This window comes from Bos taurus, chromosome 11 (genome assembly GCF_002263795.3).
Source record: "Bos taurus isolate L1 Dominette 01449 registration number 42190680 breed Hereford chromosome 11, ARS-UCD2.0, whole genome shotgun sequence".
NCBI lineage: Eukaryota > Metazoa > Chordata > Mammalia > Artiodactyla > Bovidae > Bos > Bos taurus.
This window is the reverse complement of record NC_037338.1, coordinates 71,222,258-71,242,220: the sequence shown is the minus strand read 5'-3', so window position 1 is coordinate 71,242,220 and position 19,963 is coordinate 71,222,258. Positions and strand designations below refer to the sequence as shown.

Genomic DNA, 19,963 nt, shown 5'->3' with positions numbered 1-19,963 from the left:
GATCTGTGGCTCAATGTTCTTCATCAAATGTGAGAAATTTTTAGCCATTATCTCTAAATCTCTTAATTTTCAGCCTCCCTCTCTCTGCCTCTTCTGTGACTCATTATCTGGATATTTTCTATGCTTGACAATACCCCCACACTTCAGATGCTCTATTCATTTTTCTTCAATCTCTTTTCCTCTGTATTTTTCAGAAAGGTACTTTCTATTGATCTATCTTTAAGTTTAAAGATTCTTTTCTTCTGCCATCTCAAGTCTGTTAATGAGACCATCTAGTAAATTTTTCAGTTATTTTAATTATCATTTCTGGACTTTTTTTATATAGCTTCTATTTGTTGAGTCTCTAATCTTTTTTTTTTTATTTAAAAAAGAATTTTTTCTTTAATTCTTTGAACATATATATAATAGCTACTTTGAAACTCTTGCCTGCAAAACTCAACATCTGGGCCCACTCAGAGCCAGTTTTCATTGGTTTCTGAACTAGTTTTTCATTGGCTAGTTTTCATGGAAAACTAGACATGTCTGATAAAATTTAGCATTCTGCTTTATTTTTCTGAGGATTGTTGGTTCATTTTTCAGTTTCTTGCCTCAACTTAAACTGCTTCCTTCACAGAAGGCAGACACTGATGTCTTTGCTCAGTTCTTTCTTTTCTTTTTTTAACCTGGCATTCCATGAATCACCCTAGGTTTTCATGATTAATGATTTTGAAAAAGATAGTGGTGGCCAAAGACCTTGAGTTTCTAAGGCTCTGTTTATTGGTCTATGTGTAGGGTGGGGAAAGAACACAGATTTGCAGCCAATTCTAAAGTTTGTTTTCACTTAAATTTTATGTGAGTTGTACAAGTTGTTTGTATATTTTGGAAATTAAGCCCTTGCCAGTCACACCATTTGCAAATATTTTGTCCCATTCTGTAGGTTGCCTTTTTTGGTTTTTTGTTTTATAGTTTCCTTTGCTGTGCAGCTTGGACAGCAAAGAGATCCAACCAGTCCATCCTAAAGGAAATCAGTCCTGAATATTCGTTGGAAGGACTGATGCTGAAGCTGAAACTCCAATACTTTGGCCATCTGATTCTAAGAACTGACTCATTGGAAAAGACCCTGATGCTGGGAAAGATTGAAGGTGGGAGGAGAGGGGGACGACAGAGGATGAGATGGTTGGATAGCATCACTGACTCAATGGACATGAGTTTGAGTAAGCTCCGTGAGTTGGTGATGGACAGGGAGTCCTGGTGTGCTGCAGTCCATGGGGTCACAAAGAGTTGGACACGACTGAGTGACTGAACTGAACTTGCTGTGCAAAAGCTTGTAAATTTGATTCAGGTCCCATTTCGTTCATTTTTATCTATACTGCCTTGGGAAACTGACCTAAGAAAACATTGATACGATTCATGACAGAGAATGTTTTTCCTATGCTCTCTTCTGGGATTTTTGTGGTGTCATGTCTTATGACATCTTTATGTCGTGTCTTTACATCTTTAAGCCATTTTGAGTTTATTTTTGTGTATGGTGAGAAGGGTGTTCTCTGACTTCATCGATTTACATACAGTAGTCTGACTTTTCCAACACCACTTGCCGAAGAGACATTTTTCCATCATATATTCTTGCCTCCTTTGTCAAGGATTAATTGACTATATGTGTCTCGGTATATTTTTAGGCTCTCTATTCTGTTCCATTGATTTATATGTCTGTTTTTGTGCTGATACCACATTATTTTGAGTATTGTAGCTTTATAGTATTGTCTGAAGGAGGGTTATGCCTCCTGCTTTATACTTTTACTTCAGGATTATTGTGGCAATTCTGGATCTTTTACAGTTCCATGTCAATTTTAGGATTATTTGTGAAAAATGTCATGGGTAATTTGATAGGGATCACATTAAGTCTGTAGATTGTTTTGGGTAGTATTATCATTTTAACAATATTATTTCTCCCAATCCAAGGGCATGGGACAGCTTTCTATTTACTTGAATAATTTTCTGTTTCCTTTATTAATGTTTTATAGTTCTCAGCATATAAGTCTTTCACCTCCTTGGTCAGTGTTAGTCGTGTCCAACTCTTTGTGACCCCACGGACTGTAGCCTGCCAGGCTCCTCCACCCATGGAACTCTCTGGGCAAGAATACTGGAGTGGGTTGCCATTTCCTTCTTCACCTCCTTGGTCAAGTTTATCCCTAAGTATTTTTTAATGCAGTACAAAAGGTTTTTTTATTATTTAACATTGTCTCTCCGATATTTCATTGTTAGTGCAAAGAAGTGCAGCTGATTTTCATATGTTAATCTTGTATCCTGCTGCCTTGAGAATTTATCAGTCTAGTAGTTTTTGTGTGGAGTCTTTAGGGTTTTCTACATATAAAATCATGTCACCTGCATATAATGACAATTTTACCTCTTCCCTTACAATTTGAATACGTTTTATTTCTTTTTCTTGTCTGATCTTTATGGCTAGGACTTCAACCACTATGTTGAATAGAAGACGTGGGAGTGGGCATCCTTGTCTTGTTCCAGATTTTAGCAGGAAGGCTTTCAGCTTTTCACTGTTGAATATTATATTGACTGTGGGTTTGTCGTAAATAGCTTTTATTATGTTGAGATATGTTTCCTTTATACCCACTTGTGGTAAGAGTTTTTATCATGAATGGATATTGAATTTTGTCAATGCTTCTTCTGCATCTATTGAGATGATCATGAGGTTTTTGTCTTTTATGTGGTATATCCCATTGATTGATTTGCCTATATTAAAACATCCTAGTGAACTTGGGATGAATCCCATTTGGTTGTGGTGTGTGATCTTTTTAATGTGTTGTTGAAGTAGGGAAAACCACTAGACCATTCAAGTATTACCTAAAAAAGATTATCCAGTGGAAGTGAGAAATAGATTTAAGGGACTAGATCTGATAGATAGAGTGCCTGATGAACTATGGATGGAAGTTCGTGACATTGTACAGGAGACAGGGATCAAGAGCATCCCCAAGAAAAAGAAATGCAAAAAAGCAAAATGGCTGTCTGAAGAGGCCTTACAAATAGTTGTGAAAAGAAGAGAAGCAAAAAGCAAAGGAGAAAAGGAAAGATATAAACATCTGAATGCAGAGTTCCAAAGAATAGCAAGGAGAGATAAGAAAGCCTTCTTCAGTGATCAGTGCAAAGAAACAGAGGAAAACAACAGAATGGGAAAGACTAGAGATCTCTTCAAGAAAATTAGAGATACAAAAGGAACATTTCATGCAAAGATGGGCTCAATAAAGGACAGAAATGGTATGGACCTAACAGAAGCAGAAGATATTAAGAATAGGTGGCAAGAATACACAGAAGAACTGTACAAAAAAGATCTTCATGACCAAGATAATCACGATGGTGCGATCACTCACCTAGAGCCAGACATCCTGGAATGTGAAGTCAAGTGGGCCTTAGAAAGCATCACTACAAACAAAGCTAGTGGAGGTGATGGAATTCCAGTTGAGCTATTTCAAATCCTGAAAGATGATGCTGTGAAAGTGCTGCACTCAATATGCCAACAAATATGGAAAACACAGCAGTGGCCACAGAACTGGAACAGGTCAGTTTTCATTCCAATCCCAAAGAAAGGCAATGCCAAAGAATGCTCAAACTGCTGCACAGTTGCACTCATCTCACATGCTAGTAAAGTAATGCTCAAAATTCTCCAAGCCAGGCTTCAACAATACGTGAACCATGAACTTCCTGATGTTCAAGCTGGTTTTAGAAAAGGCAAAGGAACCAGACATCAAATTGCCAACATCCGCTGGATCATCGAAAAAGCAAGAAGGTTCCAGAAAAACATCTATTTTTGCTTTATTGACTATGCCAAAGCCTTTGACTGTGTGGATCACAATAAACTGTAGAAAATTCTGAAAGAGATGGGAATACCAGACCACCTGACCTGCCTCTTGAGAAACCTGTATGCAGGTCAGGAAGCAACAGCTAGAACTGGACATGGAACAACAGACTGGTTCCAAATAGGAAAAAGGAGTACGTCAAGGCTATATATTGTCACCCTGCTTATTTAACTTATATGCAGAGTACATCATGAGAAACACTGGTCTGGAAGAAGCAGCTGGAATCAAGATTGCCAGGAGATATATCAATAACCTCAGAGATGCAGATGACACCACCCTTATGGCCGAAAGTGAAGAGGAACTAAAAAGCCTGTTGATGAAAGTGAAAGTGGAGAGTGAAAAAGTTGGCTTAAAGCTCAACATTCAGGAAACAAAGATCGTGGCATCTGGTCCCATCACTTCATGGCAAATAGATGGGGAAACAGTGGAAACAGTGTCAGACTTTATTTTTGGGGGCTCCAAAATCACTGCAGGTGGTGATTGCAGCCATGAAATTAAAAGACGCTTACTCCTTGGAAGGAAAGTTATGACCAACCTAGATAGCATATTCAAAAGCAAAGACATTGCTTTGCCAATGAAGGTCCGTCTAGTCAAGGCTATGGTTTTTCCAGTGGTCATGTATGGATGTGAGAGTTGGACTGTGAAGAAGGCTGAGCACTGAAGAATTGATGCTTTTGAACTGTGGTGTTGGAGAAGACTCTTGAGAGTCCCTTGGACTGCAAGGAGATCCAACCAGTCCATTCTGAAGGAGATCAGCCCTGGGATTTCTTTGGAAGGAATGATGCTAAAGCTGAAACTCCAATACTTTGGCCACCTCATGTGAAGAATTGACTCATTTGAAAAGACCCTGATACTGGGAGGGATTGGGGGCAGGATGAGAAGGAGACAACAGAGGATGAGATGGCTGGATGGCATCACTGACTCAATGGACATGAGTTTGGGTAAACTCCAGGAGTTGGTGATGAACAGGGAGGCCTGGCGTGCTGCAATTCATGGGGTTGCGAAGAGTCGGACATGACTGAGTGGCTGAACTGAACTGAATTCAATTTGCTAATATTTTGTTCAGAATTTTTGCATCTATATTCAACAAAGATACTGGCCTGTAGATTTCTTTCTTGGTGGTGTCTTTGTCTGGTTTTGGTACCAGGGTAATGGTGGTTTCATAGAATGTCTTTGAGAATACTCCCTCCTCTTCAATTTTTTGGAAGAGTTTGAGAAAGATTGGTATCAGTTCTTCATTGTATGTTTGGTAGAATTTTCTGTGAAGCCATCTGGTCCTAGACTTTTGTTTGCAGGGAGCTTTTTTAGTTATAGATTTTATTTCACCTCTAGTGATCTTTCAACTTACCTATTTCTTTAATTTTTTTTTCAAATTATCTATTGATTCCATTTTGGTGGGCAGTGTGTTTCTAGAAACTTGTCCATTTCTTCTAGGTTGTCAAATTTGATGGCATATGATTATAACGTTTCCTTATGTTTTTGATATCTCTGCAGTATTGGTTATTATGTCCCCTTTTTCATATCTTATTTTGTTTATCTGGGTTCTCTTTTCTTCTTGGTGAGCCTGGACAGATGTTTGTCAATCATGTTTACCCTTTCAAAGGATCAGCTCAGTTTTATTGATTTTTTTTTTCTATTTTTTAAATCTCTATTTTATTTATTTCCTCTCTGGTCTTTATTATATCCTTCCTTTTGCTGACTTTAGGTTTTGTCTGTTATTCTTTTTCAAATTCTTTTAAGTGGTAGGTTAGGTTGTTTGAGATTTTTCTTGTTTTTGAGGAAGGTCTCTATAGCTATGAACTTCTCTCTAAGAACTGTTTTTGCTCTATCCCGTAGATTTTGTATGGTTATGTCTCTGGATTGATAATGAAACAATAGCTTTCAGCAAATTGAATGTATCTCAATATACACTTTGTATATTGTCCTTCATCTTTTCCTTTTTAGAACAGTGCCTCATGCCCTACACTCTGCTTCTTCTCTCCGTAAAACTTTACTTCATTGGTGAAGTGAAGTAGACACTGGGCTAGATCTTTTGCTTATATTACTCAATTTTTAAAAATCTTAAAAATATATGAACTGTAGAGTACAAGTATATCCTTGGTCATAAAAATCTTTTTTTCTTTTTTAAATTAGAACTTCTATTTACAGCAAAGACCAAAAACATTCTTTGAAGAGCAGTTTACTCCCTACCCCCTCAGGCATGAAGCCTGAAAGACCAGGAGACGTGCTGAGTGGGGCATTTCTCAAGGATCAGGGAAGAGTTGCTCCAGGACCTGTATTCCTCTGCTTGTGAAGATGCTGGCAAAGCCCAGGGAGGAGCTGAGGCAGCAGCAACCAGCCTGGTAATCTAGAGGTAGATCCAGGCTCCCACCTGGGATGCCTGGGGCTCAGAGCTATTGCTGATCACTAGAGATGTCATCTTCCCACTTCACTTTGACCTCTTTTTAGTAGTGTCTAAGTCAGACACCGGTTCTCAAACAATAGCCCATGGGCCAAATTCAGCCTTTACCTCTTTTTGTATGATCTGTGAGCTAAGAATGATATTTACATTTTTAGATTGATTTTTTTTTTTCCATGTGAACTTCTGGTTATCCCAGCATTTGTTGAAAAGCTGTCTTTCCTCCCTTGTGTTGTCTTTGCACTCTTATCAGAGAGCAGTTGACTCCCTGTGGGTCTATGTCTGGGAACTCTCTCTTGTTCCATGGATCTCTTTGTCTGTTCTGCCAATATCACCCTATAGCTTTACGGTAACTTTTGAAGATGGGCAGCGTCAGTCCTCTGACTTTATTCTTCTCCTTCAATATTCTGTTGGCTATTCTGGGTATTTTGCCTCTCCATATAAACTTTAAAATCAGTTTGTTGATATCCAGAAAGGTTTTTACATTTTTTTTAATGGTTAAGAAAAATAAAAAGATATTTCATGGTACATGAAAATTATATGAAATTCAAATTTGTCTCTATAAAGTTAATTTGTTTACATATTATCTATTGTAGCTTTCTTAGTACAAACAGAGCTGAGTATTTGTGACAGAGACGGTACAGTCAGAAAAATCTAAAAGACTGACTATCTGGCCCGTTACCAGAAGTTGACTGAGCCCTGGTCTAGATCCTAGGCTGTTACTTACACTTAGTTTGGTTCTGAGCATGGCCCATGGGTCCAGACTCCCCGTTTTCAAATCCTTCCATCACCATTTGTTCACTGTGTCACCTTTAAAATGTCACTTACCCTTTCTGGGCCTGTTTCTTAACTGTAAGATAGGGAGGATAGCATTTATCTCACAGAGTCATTGTGAAGATTAAATGAATTATTTCATGCAAGTGCTTAGAATAGGGCTGGGTACCTAGAAACTGCATATAAATATTGACTTCCATGCTTGTTTTTATCCTGGCTTAAAAAGAATATTACCAAAATGGTCTCAAATCTCTCCCCTGCTAATTCATCTACCCCACTACTTCCCAGAGTGATGATCATCTTAAAACACACCCTAATGCTCATCTCTTCAAAGACCTGTCACAGCTTCCTGTTTCCTATGGAGTAGCCTGGTGTTCACAGCTCCACAGCCTGGCTGCCATCTGTCTGTGCAGCCTCATCTACCTTGCCCTCCGGTTATGATCCCTGTGCTCCAGCCCTTTCAAGCACTCTGTGTTTGTCCACATCTCAGCACCTTCCCATCCTGTGTTTCTTTCTGCTCAGAAATATTTCTTCTGGGCATTTCCAAAGGGTCACTGAGATCTGGGGGCAGGACACAACCCACATTTCTGTTATGACTTCCTACGTGGAAATCAATGCCAGATTGCACTGTAGGCATGAAATGGAAATACACTCTTGTCCCTCATGAAACTCCAGATAAATTCTTTTCAGGTTCAGGAAGCAAAACTGCAGAAGAAGGCTGGAGTGGAAAAGAAATCAAGTCCCCTCTCCCCAAGTCAGGCTTCCCTTTGGCCTTGTCTGATGCTGTCTGGGGGTTCTCACATGGCATGCCCATTCAAGGAATGTGCACCCTGGACAGAGAGCTGGGTGGAGAGAAGCCAGAGGGAGCAAGGGAGCCAGACCTCTGATTACATATCAGTATCATAAATGTTTCTTGACGCTGTTGAAGTAAGCATCAAGATTATGTATCAGTGTGAAAAAGAAAGTTCAAGTTACAGCATTAAAGGAGCTTGTAGGATACAAGATTGCATCCCCACTGATTACAACTCAATGAAAAGTGAGACTGATCAGGAGCCTGATGGTGGACATGAGTGTGAGCACATGAAACCACTCTTGGCTATAGGGGTGCTGTCACCGTGGGTGATTGTTTTCATTCCTTTATTTAGAGTGCTGTTACTGTGCTATACCCTTATTTGTGTATTTAGAAAGCTAAAGGTTTGATGGGGAAACTCATTGGCTTATAAAGTGAATCTCTCATTGTACATAAAATTTTTTAAAAACCAAGTTTTAAAAGACTGGCACAAAGTAAGCTGGGACGAGAACAGTGTCTTAGCAGTCTCTCCACCTGCCTTTTCTTCCTCTTCATTTCATGTTCAGTAAGATGTCTGAAGACAGCCCTTGTCCAGCTATTATGTACAGTCATGGCTATTGGGAATGCCACTATTAGCTCTTGTCTTAAGCTCACATCACCCTTCAGACTGTTCCAGAATGTCCTCCGCTTTCCCTGATTCATCCCGGATCCCCAAACAACAGCGGTTATTTGTCCAACATCACTCTCCCCTAGAGTTCTGCCCTTCACTAAGGAACCCACAAAGCAATCTGCAGTAATGTGTCTGTGCAAGATATAGGGTTATTGCTAACCCCTCCCAGATGACACTTTTGCTTCTCAACCTAGGGATTCTGCCTTAAGAGGCTGCATTAATGGATGTACAGGGTCCCAAACAATGGAGGTGATAGTTGGAGGAATGGAACCTGGACTTTCCTAACACAAGGCACATTAATGAGCAGGGCAAATAGGTAGGGTGGAGAGGAAAAGCACGAAAGCTGTGAATCTAGAGCAGGGAGTTAATTCCAGATAAATAACCAGGACAGTTCTTGCTTTCTTTTAGGAACGACCCAGGCCCATACTTCCCCTGGAGAGAACACATTGGAAGAGCAGCTGTGGCCAGAGGTAAGGGCTTTGTCTTCATGGGAGAGGTAGTGACTTCCCTTCTGAAGGGTGAGTCCTAGTCTTGATACAAGTTGACAGGCCCTTCCCTGAGGCCTTGGGGGTATAGACTAAGTGAGCTGCTTCCCCTGGGACAGGCAGGTTACCTGGCAGAGTGGAGGCAGCATAACTGTAGCTCCTGGAATTTGGGGCTCAAAATCTCTTCAGACTGAGCAGGTAGTTCCCAGAAGTGCCCAGAAAGACTTATAAACAGCCTGGTTATCTCTGTGAACCTTGAAGCAGATGCTGTGAGTTATCCGAAGTCATTTGGGTGAGGTTTTCCCAGAACATCTACAAGATAAGAGTTGAGAGTAAATGCTTTATCTCTTACTGAAATCAGTAATTCATGAGAAATTAACTTGTGTCTCCTGGTCACAGATGTGCAACCAATTTACTGCACATTTTCCCCCATTGGAATATTTCCCCTTTTACTCTCGGTTCTGGGGAGAATACATATGACCTCCTTTCCCAAAGTCCTCCACCTGATTCCCAGAAGTGGAGGCTGCTTTGGATGTACATGGGCATCTGAGGCAGCCAAGTGGTCTTGAGGACCAGCCCTCCCCCCACTACACACACTTGCTTTCAGCAGCCCCTCTGGGCTTAGGACACATTCTGTTCCAGTAGGGACACAAGAGTCTCCCAATTTCCACTTTATCCAATTCCCAGCTTTAAATAACTTAATGCCCCATATACCCGCTTTTGTATAAGCAATCAAATTTAAAGAAGGAAAGTAGATAATTCAAAAAATATAACACTATAGAAGAGATTTAAAAAATTTTTAGTCTAGATATATTGGGTCTCTTCATGGTTTCCTTTTTATTGTGATAAAATATGCATAATATAAAATCGATCATTTTTGAGTGTACAGTTCAGTGACATTGAGTACATTCACATTGCTGTGTACCTGTCAGCACTTTCTATCTCCAGAACTTTCTCATTATCACCAGTTGGTTTTTATTCTTTATCCTGCCTCCCTCTCTCTCTACCCTACTGTTCTGAGGCATCCTTACTTGCCACCTCTAAAATCGTTCTCAACAGGCATATGTCTCCTTTTACTAAGTGAACTGGATATAGGGTTAAAAGAGCATGACTATGGACAATTGTTGCTTCTGGATTTTGAGCCTCATAGAATAAGCACATGGTCATCTCTACATCAAGTTTTCAGGACCTGTAACATTCCCTTACAAGGCAGTTGATATTTCTGACATTTGGTTTCAGGGGCAGAGCCTGAAGAGTTTTTCATTCTTTTGCAACCCAGAGAATGTGCCTTCTCCAGGATCCAGCGTGCCTTCTAACTCAGGTACGTGACCCTGAGCCATGAGCCAGGAAGGCCAGCGTCTTCTCTCTGGTGTGGCTGGCAGAGGCTTGAGCCCCACTCTACTTGCACCTTTGGCTGTTCACATCTTCCCTCTTCTCCCTGTTCTCAGTCCCTCCTCTTTTGATATCCTCAGTCATTTCTGTGGAGGGACACAGCCCAACACACCACTCAAGAGATAAAACCAACATGGCCCCATGGTGGCTTTACCTGGGTGAAGGAGACCCCTGGGAGCTCACCTCCAGGTGGGTGGACCACGTCACAGGAGCTGTGGGTTGGATCTTGGCTATGCACGTACCTTCCCAATCCTGTAATGTAGCCGCAGTGGCTGCTCTAGACATATTTTTTCCTATAATGGGTTAGGTTCATCTAATACCTGGATGCTATGAATGTTGCTGTTGAGCTGGTCCTCTTCTCCAGCTTTATCGTCTTACATGGCTGCATTGTGGACTGTGTTTAATGGCTTTGTTTGCATTGTACTGGCTTACCAGGATTTCCAGTTAAGCATGCTATTCTTACTATTCTGTCACGTAACAAGTGTGGTTAGAAAAAGAAATCGACGTACTTCTTAGGAAGTGGCTTCTTTAGGAGGCTTACCCTTAATGCCACCATAACATGACCAAGGAATATATCAGTGGTTTCTAAGGAAACTTAATTTTAAGGATGCTAGTGACCCAAGTAGGTGGTGGAGGCTTCCTGCAGCTTGTGTCTGATATTTATGAGGGCTGTTCACAGCCCTGTTCTCTGGCAAGCCTCCAAGCCGACATGATCCCTTTTGAACCCAAATGGTTTTCATTTTTCTGTGTTGCTGTCTTATTAATGGTGGCCGAGAAATGCAGAGTCAAGGGATAGAGGGAAGTGAGAGGCAGAAAGAGCGCCAGGTGAGAAGGAAAGGAGGTCCGTGAATAACCTTCCATGGGACACCTACTCGGAGATCCTGAGACCAGTCAGCAGTGTGGCCTCCACTGAGGACTGAGCCTCTTTGGAGCAGGTTTAGGGCTTCCAGTGACTTCTTGGTCTTCAGATTCCCCCTCCCATGGCCAACCTTGGGGCATTCTTGGGGTGAGGGCCTTGGGTCTGCTTCTCCCATTTAGCATCCTGGGCCCACACTGTGCAAAATGTAGATCTGATCTTCTTAAATGGGTTCTTGTCTTTGCAGTTCACTCTCTGAGACCTTCTGATATTAAATTTGTGGCAGCCATTGGCAGCGTGAGTATAGCAAGGAGATGGAGGTGGGAGGTGGGGTTTGGGACTGAGGATTCTTTGAATGAGCTCCTAGTAACCAGGAAGAATGTTTCACCTGGGGAGAGAGAACATTCTCTGAACTGGAAAAATCCTAAAATCTAGGGTTCTGAGTTGATGTTGTTGTTTTAAATTGAGTGACTGACTCTCTTTACATTAGGATGAAGAAACTTTTGAACTTTCTCATGAGTAAATCAAACCTATTGATAAATAAGCCAAAAATCACACAGAAATTTAAAAGCAATCTCTTAAACTATCTACTTATGAGATAGAAAAGAAAAATGTCCTTACCTGCTTGGCAAATTTTTAAAAATATACCCATCTTTGCTAATAACTTTGAAGTGGTATTGTTTTATGTGGTCAGGAACTGAGAAAGGGAGCGATAAGGGAAGGATGGAGAGAGGAGAGAGGGATAAGCAGGAAGAGCAGAGGCTTCAGTCCTGGCTTCCCACAGCCCCACTGCTCTGGTCTTAGCACTGCTGCCCCTCAAGTCCCAGCAGTCCCAGCTGCATGGACCACTAGTCAGGTGTTCTCAGCTCTGCCCTGTACCCCTCACACCTGAACCAGTACACCCTCGCCTCTCCCCTTCCATGTCTTCCTCCCATCTCTGCCCACCTTGTTTCCTTCCCCCTGTCCTCTGTGTCACCGCTGCCCTCTGCACCCCTGCAGCCTCAGCCCCTGCCCCTGGCCCAGGCTGCCTCCTTGCTATATCCTACTTCCCTGCACACAGCACTGGCCATAGGTGAAGACTTCACATTAGAAAAACTGACCAGGGCCCAGTGAAATCTTCAGCCAGGGCTCCCACCCTTGTTCTTTGCTACTTGTGATGGTGGGGTTAAGCCTGCAAGTGTGACGGTGTGTGTACGTGCGTGCACATGGATGAGGGTGAAGGTGGAGGTGTCCCAGCGGGAGGGATGTAAAGGAGAGGTGGGAATAATGAGAAGAGAGATTTTCTGCCCCGAGGAGCACATTGCCGCTGCCGAGCCTGTGTGTCCCCAGAGCCGAGAGCGTGACACTGGCTGGAGGACTCACGCATTCTCCTTCCTGAGGCAGGGAAATTCCCTGCAGGGAACTCTCCACTCCAAGCCAGGTTTCTAAAGTTAAACCAATCAGCGGTTTCCACTCTTTGGTCCTGGCTCTGAGAGAGTTCTTTGACTCATGAATTATTCAGCCTCGCAGTTCCTGCTGTCACTCAGCTCACCCTCTCTCCTCCTGGGACCCCAGGGTGCTGGGAGATGCTTTCAGTCCATGATGGTCTCCCAGCCCCCGATCATTATCCTCAACCTTCAGGATAAGCCCCAAGAGCACAGTTCGTAGGAGGCTGCCTGCCTCTGTCTGCCCTGAGAGTCAGCTCTCATGAACTCAGCCTGGTTTATGAAAGACATCAGGATAGGGAAAGACAATGGAAGATAGTGAAATGAGAAAGAAGGAAGGTGGAAAGCCGGTGCTTTTGCTCCAAGGCCTAGCACTTCCTTGTGACCGATGCTAGCACCTGTTTGTTTAATTGCTCTGGACTTCCTTTTCCTCACAGAGTGTTAAAGATCAGAGTCATCAAAATTGTTTTCAAACTAACACTTGTGACAGACATTCATTATAGGGAAAAAATGAAAACACATGGAGATAGTATTAAAAAATGGAAGATCTCGTTCATATCTCCTATTCTCTTGTCTCAACAGCCATATACAAACACACACACACTTCAATATATAGGGTGTGTGTGTGAGAGAGAAAGTGTGTATGACCTAAATAGGGTTACACTGCAGTATGCTACGGAGAAGGCAATGGCACCCCACTCCAGTACTCTTGCCTGGAAAATCCCATGGATGGAGGAGCCTGGTAGGCTGCAGTCCATGGGGTCGCGAAGAGTCGGACACGACCGAGCAACTACACTTTCACTTTTCACTTTCATGTATTGGAGAAGGAAATGGCAACCCACTCCAGTGTTCTTGCCTGGAGAATCCCAGGGACGGGGGAGCCTGGTGGGCTGCCCTTTATGGGGTCACACAGAGTCGGACATGACTGAAGTGACTTAGCAGCAGCAGCAGCAGCAGTATGCTATCTGTGACCTTTTATCCCTCTTAACTAAGAGTCACAGACATTTGCCATGCCAGGGAGGTTATAATCCACTTTATCAAATTCCTTGAAGCCAGGGCTTGTGTCTCAGTTATGTGTCTCTAGGGCCACAGAACATGCAGCCAGTGAAGAGCATGGGGGGAAAATGGCCAGCAGTTGTCAAAATGGTGGCAAAGGAGTTTGCTGGGTTTGTTCCAGCCTTCCCCTCTGTGACCTCTCCCTGAGCTCTCCCATACTCTCTCTACCTTGTTCCTCTTGTTCTCTCCCTTCCTTCCCCTCACCACCCCCATCCAGCTTTTCTGAGGAAAACCTCTACTGTCAGTCACGTCCACTTTGGCCAGGCACAGGCTGACCCCTTTGCCTCAGCCCCAGAGCCAGGCCTCCCTCAGGACTTCACCTGCATGTGGTTTTCTGTTTAAAGTGTTACTTTCCCTCAGAAAACTTTTTCACGCTCCCTCTCATTGAAAAGAAGAGAGGACTCCATCCCAGTCAGAGGAGAGTCAGCCTGTCCTCCCCAGAGGGAGCCAGAGATGTGGCCCATTTTTACAGACTGACTGGCTGTCTTTGAAGCCGGGTCCTTAAGGACAGGCAGGCCCTTTAAAGGGAAGCAGCAGCAGGCTGGGTGTAAGGTAGTGAGGGTACATCGTCACCTGTGATCACCACACCTGGAGACACTGTTCTAGGAGTTTTGAGAGAGAGAATTTGTGTCAGAACCTGTGAAAATACTACTATTGACAACAGCTAATATGTGCTGAACATTTTCAGTGTTCTGGGCACAATTCCAAGCATCTCTGTGCTTAGTCGCTCAGTCATGTCCAACTCTATGTGAACTCATGGACTGTGCCTGCTAGGATCCTCTGTCCATGGGATATTCCAGGCAAGAATACTGGAATGGGTTGCCATTTCCTCCTTCAGGGGATCTTCCCAACCCAAGGGTCGAACCTGCGTCTCTTATGTCTCCTGCATTGGCAGGCGGGTTCTTTACCACTAACACCATCTGGGAAGCCCCAGGCATCCCTGGGACCTCACAAAAGACAAGATTCTCATGGTCTCACCTCTGCCCTATGACCAGGGAAACTCTCCAACTGAGTCCTGTGTGGTTCAGCTTTTACCAAGAGGACAATCAAACACTTACATTGTTCATTCAAAAAATAGTATCGAGTGAGTATTTACTGAGTACTTATGACACATCAGATGCTGTTCTAGGTCTGAAGAATATAATCAAGAACAAAACAGAGGCAAATTCCTGCCCTCCTGGAGTTTTCATTCTAGGCAAGGGAGACAGACCAGACACATTTTAGATTGTGTATTAGATTATCTAATTATTTTAGAGTATGGAAAGTCACAATGAAACAACTTATTGTGTTTCTATGAAGGACGTTAACATTCTACAGAGACACATTTAAGTCTAAGCTCCCGCACCCAGTTTTCTAATCTAAAGAAAAAGGTTACACCTGTTATTCCCTGAGTTTGGACCAGCAAGCTTTGGAGAAAATTTAACATCCTTTCTTCTCTCCCTGAAAAACGAATGCAGGCAGGTCTGGCCATTTTCTGGATCCAGGGATTCCCTTTTGTTGGTGGGAGGGGGTGTACGGCAGGCAGCTGGGGTCTCCCCAGGACAGGCTCTGCCACCTTCCCTGGCTGGGCTGCTCATACCCCATATCTTTTCCAGCCTCCAGACTCAGGGACGGACGACCTGGAGGAACAAGAATGGTAATTGTTCGGGAACCCCAGAGCAACAGAGCTGAGCTGAGCCTCCAGGTTGATCAGCTCTTGTTGTCTCCCTGCTTCATTGGTGGGGAGACCTGAGGGCCAGGGAGGAGACGCCGGCTCCAGGCTCCCTTAGGGGCAGGCAGAATAGTGGAGACCAGAACACAAACCCCTGCCTCTTCATCCAGCGTTCTGTGCGGGAATCCCCCTGGCTCCCTGGGGTGAATAAGGGAGGGACAGCGGGAAGGGCTGAGTAAGGGGTTCTTGCTCTTCCTCCAGCCTCTGTGCTCTGCTCCGGGGGATGCAAGCAGAGTTGGACCAGGGTCAGGCTCGTTCTACGTGGTGGTCTGTGTCCCCTTCCAACTTGGGACCAGACTAGAGGGGCGGGGAGGAGGGTCCAGAGCTGCTCACCCTATTTTGGCAGCTCCATTGGCCTCTGAGGTGTGCCTCTGTCTCCAGGAAGGATAAATCCAGAATCAGAGCAATGCTAAGCCGAAGCCTGTGGTGAAAGAGACCACAGCAGTTGAGGGCAAGCATTGCTAGGCGACAAACTCAAGCTGACATTTGTATGTTTGTTCTACTTGCAGGACTGAAAAGCAGGAGCCGCAAGCGTGCATGGGAGTGGTGACTGGTGAGTTCGGTGTTTTCATGGCCGGAATCCAGATTGTCCCTGTCCCTCCCAACACAGCAGCCCTTTGGTCAAAGAAGAGGATGTGCCCTACTGGCCACATTGTGGCAGGGCCTGAGGAAAGGGGAGGCATTCTGAGAGGACAGAGAGGGAGCCAGAGTGTGAAGAGTCACGTCCCTTGAAGGCGTGAGAGATGTGTCCGAGGGTCCCTGAGTGAGAAGACTCCAAGAGACACGGGGTTAAGGTTAAGGGATGTAGGAGAGGGGTCGGGGTGCCTGGGCCCAAATCCCGAGGCAGCTTCTCCCTCAGGACCCCAAGGCGGGACTTACGGCACTTTGTCTGGAAACTGTCCACCATTCACTGCCCCCACCACCACACCCAGGAGAAGACCCAGCTCCAATTATCAGTTCATTTCATTTTGTAGTAACTCCCCTTACTTACAAAATAGATATATCAATTGGCTTCAGCAAAGTGAAATGAGAAGAATGAAAACTAACCATAATCCCTCCATCTAGAGATAATCATTGGGGTTCCCTGGTGGCTCAGATGGTAAAGAATCTGCCTGCAATACAGGAGATCTGGGTTTGATCCCTGGGTCAGGAAGATCCCCTGGAGGAGGAAATGGCAACCTACTCCAATATTCTTACCTGGACAATTCCATGGACAGAGGGGCCTGGCATCTACAGTCCATGGAGTTGCAAGGAGTCAGATAATCAGTAACCCAGATCTTCCACATCGTAGACAGATGCTTTACTGTCTGAGCCACCAGGGAAGTCCATTAACATTTTGGCCTTTTATATATGAATGTTCTTAGGAATATGTTATATGTAGCATGTTTCTTTTTTTTTTTTCCTTAATATCAGAGGTTCCTTGCAACTCGATTAAGTCATCCTGAAACCCCTGAGTGCCTTAATGCCAGCTGAATTAGCCTGGTGGATAGTCATCTATGGCTGGTGTTCAGAAGCCAAGAGCAAGAATACCACTTTTCACTCCATAATTAGAGTGAAAAGACTCGGGTGGCAATGCAAATGCTCTCCTGAGCTGACACTTGAGCAGAGCATAATAACAAGTGAGGTAACTGGTGCCCTGTCAGTTCAGCCCATAAATGTCACCAAGGACCTGGGAATTATGAGGCTCCCTGCAGAGTGAGGGATAAATAAGACACTGGTCCTGCCATCTGCCCTTGCCATCCATCAGGGGAGGCAGAGGCCTGGTGTCCAGCCCTCCAGGATCTGATTGACAGGTGAGGGGACATTGGTGGCCAAAGCGGTGGAGGGGTCCTCTTGCAAAGGGTCAAGGGTTCAGAAGGAGCGGGCCCCTGTGACTTGGTGACTGTCTCAGCTCAGGCTAGGTTTGGCCCTATTTACCTTTAACTGGTAGGAAAATAGAAACGAAGTGGTGTATTTGGGGGAGTCTAGGAAGATGGGATGTAGTTTAGATCCTGAAACCGTAAGCACAGCTATGGCTTTACCTGATTTCTCAGTCTGTCTCCATTTTGGGGGTCCCTGCACAACCTGGTAACAAATCCTGCTAGCCCCCCATTAAGTACAGCATGGCCAGGAGCCCCACTGGCCAGAGGAGCAGCAGAAGGCAGGGCGGTGAGGGCAGGTGCACCTGCGTGCCCTTAGGGACAGGACTCACCTGGAGCTGGCAGTGAAGCCAGTCTAACTAAGAGGGATGGGCCAGGGAGGGGGCAATATTGGGTAGTCAAGCCCACAGAGGAGCAACTGGTCTTCCAGAAGAAAGTGCTACAGGGGCATGGAGGCCCGAGCTCAGCCCATCTGTCCTTCAACCCCAGAACCTTAGAGCCCTTCCAGTCTAGCTGTGTCCTCTCACACACCACAGCCATTGTGCCATTGTGCAGAGGGGAAAACTGAGTCTCAGGGAGGTAAACAGACCTTCCCAAAGTTACACGGTCAGTATGTGGCAGAATCCCTAGGAACCCAGGCGGCCCAGCCCCACAGCCTGCGTCCTTTGTTCTGACTCCAGAGAGGGATAACTAGGACAGAGCAGGTGCCAGCAGCCCTAGAATAAAATAACGGGCAGATTGGTGTGAAAAGACCCAAGGCCACGTTTGATCACAAAGAAGCAGTGTTTTACAAACACCCTTAATTTGGTCTTCCCTGGTGGCTCAGCTGGTAAAGAATCCACCTGCAATGCGGGAGACCTGGGTTCCATCCCTGGGTTGGGAAGATACCCTGGAGAAGGGAATGGCTACCCACTCCAGTATTCTGGCCTGGAGAATTCCATGGACTGTGTAGTCTATGGGGTCACAGAGAGTCAGACAGTTTCACTCACTCACTAACCTGGAGAGCCGTTCACTTTCAAATATGTCACAACAGGCTGTTTTGTCATTCATCCTCAAAGACCCTCCTGATGTGCGGAAGAGAAAGTGCCCCATCCCCCATCCACTCACACATGCACACTCTCACACAGACACACCCACACTGACCCTGTCACCTTCAGCTCTGGGTTCCCACCACGCGTGGGGGGTGGGCTCCGTCCACAGGCCGGTCAGGGCACCATAAAGGAGGCTCATGAGTTTGGGTTGAGGATGAAGAAGTTGTGGCCCCAGGTGACTGAGAGGGCTGCCCAAGCAGACAAAGCCCAGTGGACAACTCCCGCTCTCCTGCCCCTTCTCTCTCTGCTACCTGCACAGTGTCAGCTTCCTTCAAAAGCAGCCCCTCTAAAGCTGTCTTTTGGATTCTGCTCCAAAAAGCCCCAGGCACTTGTGGATGGGGGCGGTAGAAAGAGGGGCCAGGGAGGGGGACACCACTTCGCTGCCGTGACACTCTCCCGTCTGCCCTCTCCTCTCTCTGGAGCAGACACAGCCTAACTGCTCCTGACAGCACTATTTTTAGCGGTCCTCTGGCTGTCAGCTCTGGGACGCATCTTCTGTGTGCTCCCCGGAGCTTTCCCGCTCTGCTGTCACTCTCAGGAGGAGGGAGGACAGGGAGGCAGCCTGCCGAGTCCCCCATCCCAGCACACTTTCCCTAACAAGTACACAGTGCAGGACAGTGAAGAACTGTGGGATCTGAGTGCTCAGGCTCAGATCCCAGCCACCTCAGGTAGCTGGTGTAGCCTCCCCCAGCCTCGGTTTCCCTTCACACACACATACCTCAGGGCTTAGCACTTGGCTGGCCTGGCACCCGATGGATGCTCCTTTTTCTCAACTCTGTTCACTTCTAAGGGCCTGCTACAAGGTGGACCTCACAGCCCAAGGCAGGTCATGCTTTGGGGCAGGGGCAGTGACCTTGGCACCTCACCAGAGTGGGTCAGTCTTTACAGGTGACCATTGGCTGCTGGGAACACAGCCTCAAACCAGCTCTCTCTTTAGTCCTTTCAGATGTCATCAGATACTTCAGCCCATCTGTTCTGAAGCCCATATGCACTCTTGGGACGGAAGTGGTACACCATGATGCTGCTGAGTAAGTTCTTTTTCTGACTCTCTGTCGTCCTTGGCATCTAGATGGGAGGATTTGATGGCGAGTGGGGTTGGGGGGGAGGGTGGTGGTGCTGGAAGAGTCAAAGAGGCTTTAAAAGAGAGATCTGTGTTAAGTCAAAGCCGAAATGTGTCTCCTGTGCTGACTTTAGTCTGTTGATGGGCCTAATAAAAAAATCAGGTCAGTGTCTGCCTTCCAGGACTCAGGAGGGGTGCAATGCAGCCTCCTGCTCAGAGCCTTGTGCGTAGGCTGGGGCAGGCGGCAAGCTTTCAGCCCCTGACAAAGTTGTGTTTAACTGACTATTCTCTTGGCTCCCTTCCCTCTGTGCAGAGATTTGTGGATTCAGGCCAAAGACCTGGTTAGGAACATGAAAGAGAACCAGGTAAGAATCCATCCGACTCTGCTGGGGGCTGTTCTATCTGCTGGGAGGCCATCAGACCAAAGACACCAGGCAACCAAGGCCCTGCAGCCATCATGCCCTGAGCTTGGCAACCAGTGTGGCCTGGGCCCTCCAAGAACACCCCTGCCCCTGGTACCCTCTGGAGGCCAGTAGAACACAGGACCTC

At 45.3% G+C, this 19,963-nt stretch overlaps 1 protein-coding gene across 1 annotated transcript in view; it reads left to right on the top strand.

Annotated features, from left to right (window-relative positions):
* PLB1 (phospholipase B1) overlaps positions 1-19,963 on the top strand; it is a 151,736-nt gene that overhangs the window by 39,079 nt on the left and 92,694 nt on the right. The window contains exons 3-9 of the mRNA XM_015473561.2: positions 8,889-8,950; positions 10,205-10,286; positions 11,461-11,510; positions 15,289-15,329; positions 15,914-15,957; positions 19,292-19,382; positions 19,728-19,779. Coding sequence (XP_015329047.1) covers positions 8,889-8,950; positions 10,205-10,286; positions 11,461-11,510; positions 15,289-15,329; positions 15,914-15,957; positions 19,292-19,382; positions 19,728-19,779 — 422 coding nt within the window. The remainder of the gene's footprint in view (positions 1-8,888; positions 8,951-10,204; positions 10,287-11,460; positions 11,511-15,288; positions 15,330-15,913; positions 15,958-19,291; positions 19,383-19,727; positions 19,780-19,963) is intronic.